This window comes from Staurois parvus, unplaced genomic scaffold (assembly GCF_062004578.1).
Source record: "Staurois parvus isolate SC_StPar_1 unplaced genomic scaffold, SC_StPar_1.0 ptg000081l, whole genome shotgun sequence".
Classification (NCBI taxonomy): Eukaryota; Metazoa; Chordata; class Amphibia; order Anura; family Ranidae; genus Staurois; species Staurois parvus.
The window spans coordinates 15,136,046-15,145,000 of NW_028317877.1; the positions used below are offsets into that span (position 1 = coordinate 15,136,046).

General features: G+C 42.8%; 1 protein-coding gene across 1 annotated transcript in view; it reads left to right on the forward strand.

Moving 5' to 3' along the window:
- Nucleotides 1-1,099: 1,099 nt before the first annotated feature.
- Nucleotides 1,100-8,955, forward strand: part of SPRTN (SprT-like N-terminal domain) — a 12,629-nt gene continuing 4,773 nt past the window's right edge. Inside the window, exons 1-4 of the mRNA XM_089669804.1 lie at nucleotides 1,100-1,396; nucleotides 3,634-3,733; nucleotides 7,310-7,438; nucleotides 8,709-8,955. The exon at nucleotides 8,709-8,955 is cut by the window's right edge and continues 18 nt beyond it. Of these exons, the coding sequence (XP_089525930.1) occupies nucleotides 1,143-1,396; nucleotides 3,634-3,733; nucleotides 7,310-7,438; nucleotides 8,709-8,955 (730 nt within the window). The 5' untranslated portion in view covers nucleotides 1,100-1,142. The remainder of the gene's footprint in view (nucleotides 1,397-3,633; nucleotides 3,734-7,309; nucleotides 7,439-8,708) is intronic.

Below are 8,955 nucleotides of genomic sequence, written 5' to 3' on the forward strand. Positions count from 1 at the left end.
TGAGCACTGACGGGCTGCACTGCTGGGCACTGACTGGCGACACTGCTGGGTGGCACTGACGGGCACAGGTGGGTGGCACTGATGAGCACAGGTGGGTGGCACTGCTGGGCACCGATCATCAGTGCCCTGAAGATCGGTGCCGCTCCCTCCTCTGACAACTGTGACAGCGTGAGGAAAGTGCAGCCAATAACCAGCAATTGCTTTTCCCTGTGATCAGTGTGTCATCGGACACAGCTGATTACGTGGTAAAAGGCCGCTGTGATTGGCTTTTTACCATACCACGTGATCAGCTGTGTTACATACCCTTGACGTCACGTCCTGATGGTCTGAGGAAGGAGTGTCTGGGCATGCTCTGAAACGCGTTACCACCCCCCTTGACGTCACGTGCAGTCTGAGGAAGGAGTGTCTGGGCATGCTCCGAAACGCGTTACCACCCCCTTGACATCATGTCCAGACAGTCTGAGGAAGGAGTGTCTGCGCATGTTCTGAAACGCGTTACCGGCTCCTTGACATCATGTGCGTTCCACACCTCTCCTGGAAGTACGGTGGCCATCTTGCCAGTGTGTTCCACCACACTCATTACCGCTGGCCGGCTCACTCTGTCTCAGTGGCATTATTTCTGATGAGCTTTTTCCTGACTGCTATCTTGTAAGTGCTTTTCACCTTTACTATTCAACAAACTGCTGCATACGGCACTTACAGGCGCCTTCCTTGCTATTTAGAGGTGCTCTGTACATCTCTGTGTAGGCAGTCCTCCCATTGATGTCAAATGGGAAGCATTGGCTGCACATTTCTTCCCCATTGGACTCCTACCAACCTGAAAAGAAAGCAAATTGTTACCTTCAGGGTGGAGGAATTACCACAACCTGCATCTGGTATATATATATATACACTTTAATAAAATTCTGCCAGCTTTCTTCATCCACACACAGCACAACTGCTGTTCTAGTGTCTCAGAAGACAACCTGCTGATCAGAACAGAGCACTACACATGCGCAGTATGTACTCTAAGCGGCGGGGACGCGCTAGGGGCCAAGCACGCAGGCTGTCACTGCTTCTGTTTACTTCCTGTGTGCTCCACCCACTTCCTGGTTCTTCGCGGCATCACTTCCGGCTAGTGAATTGGAAGTGGTCTGTGAGCCATGGATGATGATGTGTTGCTGGCTATCCGCTTACAGGAGCAGTACGACCAGGAAGCGGAGGAGCAGGCATGGCGCCCCTCTCAGGAGACTGTTGGTGCTGTAGATCGGCCCAGAGATCTGTCCATAGTGGACCCGACCTGGGAATTGCTGGACCCCAGCCCGGATATCCATGCCTTGTTCCTTCAGTTCAATCAGATGTTCTTCTGGGGGAAGCTGGTCGGGGTGGAGGTCAGGTGGAGCCCTAAAATGACGCTGTAAGTGGTGGGACGGGGCCAGTATGGGGGGGCGATCACTGGTGAATGTATGTGTGCAGCCAGGATGTGAATGTCCTCCTTGTATCAGATCTCTTGTAATCACCTGTATACTATGGAGGAATAGAAGTTTCCATTTCATGTTTCTGTGACATAGGTTACCTGTGTCACGGTGCGCTCCGGTTCCATGCCTTTCCAGCGGCACTCCATTTGCACCTTTTTGTTTCTTTGCTTGATGCGTTTTCTGCAACGGAAGCGCATTAAAGTGCATCTCAGGTCATGTGTTGTGTCATACAGCACCCATCAACGTGTGTGGACATTCAATACAATGTACAACGAGAAGACGTGACAACGCTCGCTGGGTACACACCTAACCCCAGAGGTGTGTTGCCATCGTCACTCACTGCCCAGGAGATCACCAATCACATAAAAAATAAGATTGATACTAGGGATGCACCTAAACATATCGGCCAAATATAGTCCTATCAGCATTGTGCCGATACAGGTGCCGATACAGGGAACTGTGTGTACTGCAGAGGTGAGGGGGGGCAGAGAAAGGCAGGAGAGGAGCGGTGTATACAGTGACTGGCTGTCTCTAGATGTCAGTGCCTTTTCTGGCAGCACACCACAACACGTGTTAGTGCATTGCCGTGCACCTCTGTCAGCAAAGTCTGTTGGAGTGCCATTCAGAATGAAGGACATCACACTGATGCAAATATCATTGTGGGAACATCTGCAGAAATGTGAATAAAGCCTAGCATGTTTTGATGCTTTTCATTTGGTATATTCTTCATATATTCAGAATTACTCTTGTTTCACATAGGCTTCAGCTTGTATAAGAGCAGTGTGAACAGGAAGCTTTTGCAGAGCTTTGTTAAACCTTCTAAAGTACCATTCAACTCCAGTTTGTAAATAGTGAACACATTATCCTACAAGGAGTGCTGATTGCCACTTTAAACAAGCTGCTAGCAGGCTTCAGCACTATGTGAAGCTTGTTGAAAGCCTGCTAGCAGCTTGTTTAAAGTGACAATCAGAATTCCCAATACGTTCTGTGTATAGCATTTACAAACAAGTGCTATAGGACTCTATAAAGATCTAGGCCTCATGCACACTGCCGCTCAACGTGAGTTCAAGAGCTTGTTGCCTTTTTTTTTGCAAAATCCCCCAAAGTCAACTCAATAAAAGCCTATGGGGTTGATTTACTATAAGTAAATGTACTGTGCACTGCAAATGCAGTTGCTTTATGTCTGAGGGGAAGCTCTGAAATGAGGCGAAGCTTTGTTGATTTTTTTCATTCAATCATGTGCAAGCAAAAAATGCTGTTTTTTATTTTCCTTGCATGATCCCCTCAGATCTAGAGCACCTGCACTTCCAAGTACACTTGCAGTGCACAGCCTATTTGCCTTTAGTAATTAGACCCCATTGTGTCCATGCACACATAGACTTTTAACAGAGTTTAACAGCAGCAGAGTTTAGGGTCAGTTAATTGTTTTGGCCAAAAACGTATGTAAACGTGCCTAAGTGCTAACCACATTTAGTGCTAATTTCAATGGCACGTACTCTGGCCAATGAAATTAGCACCATCAGTTTACGCAGCGCTTTACTTATAGATTGTACATTCACATCAGTCCCTAACCCTCAATGGGGCGTACAATCTAAGGTCCCTAACTCACATTCATACATACACATATATTAGGGCCAATTTAGACAGGAGCCAATTCACCTACCAGAATGTCTTTGGAGTGTGGGAGGAAACCGGAGCACCCAAAGGAAACCCACGCAAGCACGGAGAACATGCAAACTCCAGGCAGGTGGTGCTATGGTTGGGATTTGAACCGACGTTCCTAGTACTGCCAGGCAGAAGTGCTAACCACATAGCCACTGTGCTGCCCATGATATGCAGCTAAGCAGTGGTTGAAAGGTGAATCGGCAGTGCCTGTACTACAGAATATAGAAATAGGAGGACAGTGAGATGAGACTAAAGCTGGCCATAGATGACTCAAACATCAGCTGAATCTGCGAAAATGGGTTGAAAATGGAACTGAACTGAACAGAAGATGGATGTGCAATCAAATGTAAATTGATCAGTTATCTGTTTTTCTATGACGGTGTAGATGCCGCTGTGTGAAAGGGGTCCATAAGCCGGCAGGTACAGAAAGCAAAGGATAAATCTGTGTATATGGGAAATGAATACAGGCATGTATTTACGTATCTATTTTTTGTATTCTGTTTTTTTGTAGATGTGCAGGAGTTTGCGCCTATGAAGGAAGGGGAGGCTTGTGTTCTATACGTCTCAGTAAACCTCTGTTGTCATTTAGACCAAGAAAAGATCTTGTAGAGGTAAGCTGAGCATATAGCTAAAAGAGAACACGGAAATCATACAACATAAATGTTACACAAACCATTTACTAATTCGGTAATAAAATGACTTTTCTGCTTGGTCTGCAGTCATTGTGATTATCTAAAACTATCAAGATATTCTGATTCACTTTTGTGACCTATGGCAGCAATGCTCTGGGCAACATTTCCCAGAATTCCGAGGCTGCATTCATCCCTTTTGATACGAAGACTTATTTGTTTTATAGCCCACATTGTTTTTTAACATGCATAGCAGAGCCATACAAAGCAGTGTGCTTACAGTGGCAAGCACAGACACAGCCCCATAGTAAAACGAACACAGTTTAACCCCTTTGGTTGCCCCAGATGTTAACTCCTTCCTGCTCAGTGCTATTAGTACAGTGTCAGGTCTTTTTATTAGCACTCATCACTGTATTGGTGTCACTGGGGATGTCAGTGACAACAAGTCAGTTCCCCCCAGTGTCAAAATGCCCGCCGCAGTCCCGCTATACGCCACCATTACTGAGCGTTTCCCCCCCCCCCCCGACTTTGCTTTTGGTGTGTCTTATCTCTGTTTTCTTCTTCCTTTTTTTTTTTTTTTCCATCCCCTACATCTCTTCTAACGTTCTGCTATACCTTTGTGATCAGTACTGCTTGGACCTGAAGAAGGGGACACTCCCCGAAAGCTAACAAAATTGTTAGTGCAAATAAAAAAGTATCATGGACAGTACTCAATTGTTTCTGTAGCAAAAAATAATTCCACTATATATATACTGCCATTTGTAACCACTATAACTTCCACGTAAACCAATTAATTTACACGTATTGGGATTTTTTTTTTTTTTTAGCAAAGACATGTAGCAGAATACATTTTGGCCTAAATTTATGAGAAAATTTGATTTTTAAAATTTTTTTTATTGGACATGTTTAATAGCAAAATGTCCCAAATATTGTTTTTTCTCTCAAAATTGTCAGTCTTTTTTTTGTTTATATGGCAAAAAATAAAAACACAGAGGTGATCAAATACCACCGAAAGAAAGCTCTATTTGTGGGGGAAAAAGGACATACATTTAATTTGGGTGCAGTGTTGCATGAGTGTGCAATTGACAGTTAAAGTAAGGTAAAAAATGGCCTGGTCAGAAAGGGGGGTAAATCCTCTGGAGGGCAAGGGGTTAATAGGTTTTTGATACTTCAGGATTTCCTGTGGCGCTAATAATTGAGAAGTTTTAAATGTGTGCATCTTCTTAGATGTGGTGGCTGCATTAGTTTTCTTTTTTTAAGCTTTCTTCCCTTAGGTTTCCCCAGGTTATCCACTCCTATTAGAGTACCCCCATTCTGGATGAAGGAGCACAGGGGCACCTTTGGACAATAGCATTGTTAATCTGTGGGGAAGGACTATTAGATGCACTAGCAGATTTAAATACAGTAACAAATTGAAGCTGAATTCCAGCTAATTCTTTATAAGCAGTAATAGCTAATAGTTTTTTTCCTTTTGAAATAAAGGTTTTACGTAAAAAATAAAAGTTGATCATTCTAAACACCCTTGTCAGTGGTAAATAGTTTGTTTCAGCCCTGTAACTGCTACAACTGCAGAACAGTCTGCTCTTTTGAAAAACAACAGACTTACTGGTAGGATCACCGGGTGTAAATAAAGGAAAGATAAACTAAAAAATAAAAATGAATGCAGCCATCACATCTAAGAACTGGTAAACTGCACTATAGTAAATGTTTGTTTTTGGGTTTATTACCACTTTAACCCTTTCGTGACTGGTATCTAGATGACCAGAACAAGTTCATCAGTGTTAACTTGAGCATAACTTTGACTAACTTATTTGCATACCTAAATAATTTTTACAAAGTGTCATATTATTATACAGGATTTATATAGTGCCAGCAGTTTGCGCAGCGCTTTACAATATAGGGGAGACAGTACAATTACAATACATTTCCGTACAGAAGGAATATGAGGGCTTTGCTCATGGAGCTTACAATCTAAAGGAAGGGGGAGGTGATACAAAAGGTGATAGCTGTGGTTGATGATCTGGTGGAGGTGATTCAAGTACAGTTCTTAGGTGGAGGTGGGGTAGGCTTCCCCGAAGAAGTGAGTTTTCAAAGATCGCCTAAAGGCAGACAGGGTGGGGGCTGACTGGACATGCTGTGGTAGGGAGTTCCAGAGGATGGGAGAGGCTCCGGAGAATTCCTGGAGGCGAGCATGGGAGGAGGTGATGAGGGAGCTAGAGAGGAGGATATCATGGGAGGAGCAGAGTGGGCGATTAGGTCGGTATCTGTGGATGAGGTTGGTGATGTAGCTAGGGGCAGTGTTGTGGATGGCTTTGTAAGCTGTGGTTAGCATTTTGAATTTTATACGCTGGGTTAGTGGAAGCCAGTGGAAGGATTGGCAGAGAGGGCCAGCAGTCTCTGATCGGTTGGTAAGGTGTATGAGTCTAGCAGCAGCATTCATAGTAGACTGAAGGGGGGATAGCCTGTGTAACGGTAGACCAGTGAGGAGGGAGTTGCAGTATATTAGATAATAACAATTGTGCGCTGCCAAAAAGGATAAATAAAAAGACTCAAATGTGAATAAGTTGCTGCAAACACATGGGATGTGTGCTCATCTATAAAACTCAATATATATGTGTAAAAGTGTTGCGCTGCTCAAAAAACACAAATAAAAAACACAAAGTCCAAATAACACCTATGTGCACATAAACGTGAAGTCCAACATAAAAAGTCCAAATGAATACAGAAAAAACAACTCTTCAGGAATTCTTGGTGGGAAGGACCATGTATCTACTGGAAAGTAAACCCACAATCCTGGTGCTGTAACTCTTTAAAGGAATACACCGCCATGGTGAGTATATGGTAGAAATGGACCCTCACCTTCATATGTGGACCCATATGAGAAACAGGTCAATAGGGCATCTACCCTTTTATTGGGGGTAATGAAGTGATCTTTTCCAGGCACAAAATCTTCCCTTTGTATATGGTCACTGTGTCCTCCAACAAGCCCTCTAAGCGATCAGGTCGATTCTGCAAATGGAGCTCAACAACCATATATTTCTGTATTCATTTGAACTTTTTAATGTTGGACCTTCCCATTTATGTTATTTGGACTTTTTTTTTTGTTTGTGTTTTTTGAGCAGCGCAACACTTTTACACACACACATATATATATATATAGTGTGTGTGTCCCCTATTACTCTGCCTCTTCCCCCTCTCTGTCACAATTTGAACTTTTTTTTTTTTTTTACTAACATTTAGTGTAAGTGAAAATTGTGACCCCCCCCCTTCTAGATTCTGCAGATATGCTGCAGGGATTTGGGTCCCAAGTGAGTCTTGCTGCACATCTGTGCAAAGACAGCTATTGTTTAAGTCTCCTTTTGTATGTGCAGAGGTGCTGGGGAAGTTCTGCAAACTTTATTCTTTTCTGTGTTTGCTGTGGATTGTAATTGTTGTGTTCCACTTATTGACTTTGATGCCTTGCATGGAGATAGCTATTTGTAGTTTACAGATAAAGACTGGTGGTAGTATTGTCTGTGAATCCTGGTGTAAGAAGTTGATTGATTTTCTGCTTTACAGACATTACTCCATGAAATGATCCATGCTCTTCTGTTTGTCACACACAACAACAAAGATCGGGATTCTCATGGTCCAGAATTCCTCAAACATATGAATCGAATCAATAGTCTTACTGGTGCCAAGATATCTGTAAGTATGTCATGAATTGTTTTACCATGTAGGTTTAGTCAGTAGGACAGAAGGGGTCCAGGCCAGGATTTTTAAATAGATGCTTTAAGCAATTATATTGTATCTAAAAATTGTGTTTGCCTGTCTTACACTGATCCAAGGTTTCATTGCATTAAAAAAAAAAATGCAAGACCTTGGGGATTCTTTATGTCCCTTTTTGTAAGGCTTTATACAATACAAATTGTATAAAGCCTGACGAAGGGGTCTAAGGATTCCTGAAAGCTTACATTCCTAGTAATTTTAAGTTAACCATCAAAGGGTAGCCATACCTCCTGCTCCCTCCTCACTGGCTGTGATTGACAGCAGCTCAATGGCTCCCACTGTTGTTTCTGAGCCAATTGCTCTCGTACATATCACTGAATTGAGATCAGGCCCAGGTAAGTATTTTGGGGGGCTGGGTGGAGCTGCTTTTTCACCTTAATGCAGAGAATGCATTAGAGTAAAAAACCTTCTGCCTTTAGAAACACTTTAAACTAAACTGTCTGCAAAAACTCAGTAAACCTTGGATGACCAAAAACGTTATTACAAAATATATGAAAAATATTTTTAAAAATACATTTCAAATATACTGTGTGTCTTTAAAAATACAAGTCTACATTTTTGGAATGCATTTACAAATATGTAAAATTATGTTAAAATGACTTTTTTATATGTTAAAAAAAAATCTGAAGAATAGATTGTAAGCTCCCTCTTGTATTGAACTGTATTGTTGCTGTATTGTCTCCCGTTACATTGTAAAGCGCTGAGTAAACTGTTGGTGCTATATAAATCATGTATAATAATACCTATTGTTTTTAACCTAGAGACAGTGTGAACATAAATGTTTTCTTAGGCTAGGTTCACATCTCCGTGTTCCTGCGTTTTGCGTGGGGATGAGAGCCCATTCATTTGAATGGACTCCCGTGCCCCAGGACACACAGGGAAGAAGTCCCTGCACTTCTTTGGAAAATGCAGCCCACACGGGAACCTTGGTTCCCAGTACGGTTGCAATTTCCAGTGCAGGCGACGTGCCATTAGAATTAATGGCACCTGCCCGCTGGTCCGCATTCCTCTGTGCGGGTGGTGCGGCTGCACGGATTTTTATGCGGATCCGCAGCAGCACCACCCGCACAGATGTGAACCAGGGGAAACAGGCTATTTGTAAACTTCACAAACTCATGTATTTTTCTTTGTGCTGCTTTGACTATCATTGTAAAAGGATTGTATTCCTTTATCTTCAATACCTGATTAGGTGTATCACAGTTTTCATGATGAAGTAGATGAATACAGAAAACACTGGTGGAGGTGTAATGGCTCCTGCCAACACAGAAAGCCATATTTTGGATATGTGAAACGCGCAATGAACCGAGCACCATCTGCACATGATCCCTGGTGGGCTGACCATCAAAGAACTTGTGGGGGAACTTTCACAAAGGTGAAAGAACCAGAGTCCACTTCTAATAAAGACAAGAAAAAGGAGAATGTTTCTGAAAGTGAGG